The sequence below is a fragment of the Limulus polyphemus genome, unplaced genomic scaffold (assembly GCF_000517525.1).
Source record: "Limulus polyphemus unplaced genomic scaffold, Limulus_polyphemus-2.1.2 Scaffold6931, whole genome shotgun sequence".
Taxonomy (NCBI): domain Eukaryota; kingdom Metazoa; phylum Arthropoda; class Merostomata; order Xiphosura; family Limulidae; genus Limulus; species Limulus polyphemus.
Window position 1 is genome coordinate 40,509 of NW_013672541.1, and position 1,340 is coordinate 41,848.

Sequence of the window (1,340 nt, forward strand, 5' to 3'; positions counted from 1 at the left end):
TAAGCAAACATTACAAATTAATATATATATATATATATATATATATACAGTGAAAATGTACAGTAACAGTGAAAATCCATTAAATTCAATATATAAATTAAAAACTATTATTTCATACCTACGTACTTTAAATTTTAATTAGAACTTAAAAGAATGCTAGTCAACAGTAGAGTAATTGAAAATAAGAATAACAATAAAATATTCAATTCCATTTCTTTTTTCATTATCATTAAGACATACTAGTTAGGCCTAGAGGCTACAGTACCGGTTTCAGAAAAAGAAAAGCTCATTCAAGTTATTGATTAACTACAAATTTAAATAATCTAATGAAAAACACAATGATTAAAAGGTAAAGAACAATTAAGTTATTAAATGGGCAATACAATGCATGTACTTACTTTAATTATTCGACGAGGTAAATTGGCCATTTCAAAAAACAAAAATAAGTTTTCCGAACTTCCTCTGCCGCTACGCTAGCAAGTTCGAATGATCTAGCTCGGTTTCTAACAAATCTTGTAGCGTTGACCACCAACCACGGATACAGATAAAATCATTACAAGATGGCTGAAATCTAGCTAGCGCCCTCTTTGTATATAATTCAGGAGACTGACTGAGAGAGTGTAACTTAAAACTTCTATAAAAGAAAATTTTTTAACTCAAAGTAAGCAAACTTTCTAGAAGCTATTGTTGCCCGTTGTCACATATCTTATTTTGTTTGAAACTTCATGATAAAACAAAGAAATAAAATTAATTTTAACTTTCGTTCAGAGCAACCTACCTACTTAGACCAAAATATAAACAAAATTAACCTGGTAATATTGATTGTATATTTTTCTTCGTTAAATCTTATTTATAAAGACCAGAATGCATTGCTTCAAAATTTGGGTACCCTCGCCATTAACGATATTTTCTGCCGTAAAACCAATATCTCACGAAATTCAGTCAGCTTAGGAGATTTAGATTCTCCTAAATTTATATACTAAGCTAACAACGCAAAAACAGGCTCTATTTTAAAAATATAATAATTTATTTTGTATTTTTAAATAAAAGTTTTTAATACCCATATCACATATTAAATATTATAACCCAAACTGTTAACGAAAGTAACATTAAAGAAACAATGGAACATGCCTTACTTAAAAACACACAAATACTAGTTGTTAGCTTCAAGTACTATTAATAAACGACCTTATAGTACCAAATTTGTTATTTTTCTTGAATTAAATACTCCACTTTCGCTTTACAACTTCTTCAGGAGCGTTCCATTAAAACACGAAATGTTAAGTGTCCAATTAAAGAAAAATGATTTTGGCATTATAATGTCGTTTATTAGTGGTATT

The 1,340-nt window shown here is 28.1% G+C and overlaps 1 protein-coding gene across 1 annotated transcript in view; it reads right to left on the reverse strand.

Annotated features, from left to right (window-relative positions):
* LOC106474190 (ubiquitin-conjugating enzyme E2 N) overlaps window positions 1-707 on the reverse strand; it is a 32,336-nt gene extending 31,629 nt beyond the window's left edge. The window contains exon 1 of the mRNA XM_013934881.2: window positions 399-707. Coding sequence (XP_013790335.1) covers window positions 399-428 — 30 coding nt within the window. The 5' untranslated portion in view covers window positions 429-707. The remainder of the gene's footprint in view (window positions 1-398) is intronic.
* Window positions 708-1,340: the final 633 nt, after the last annotated feature.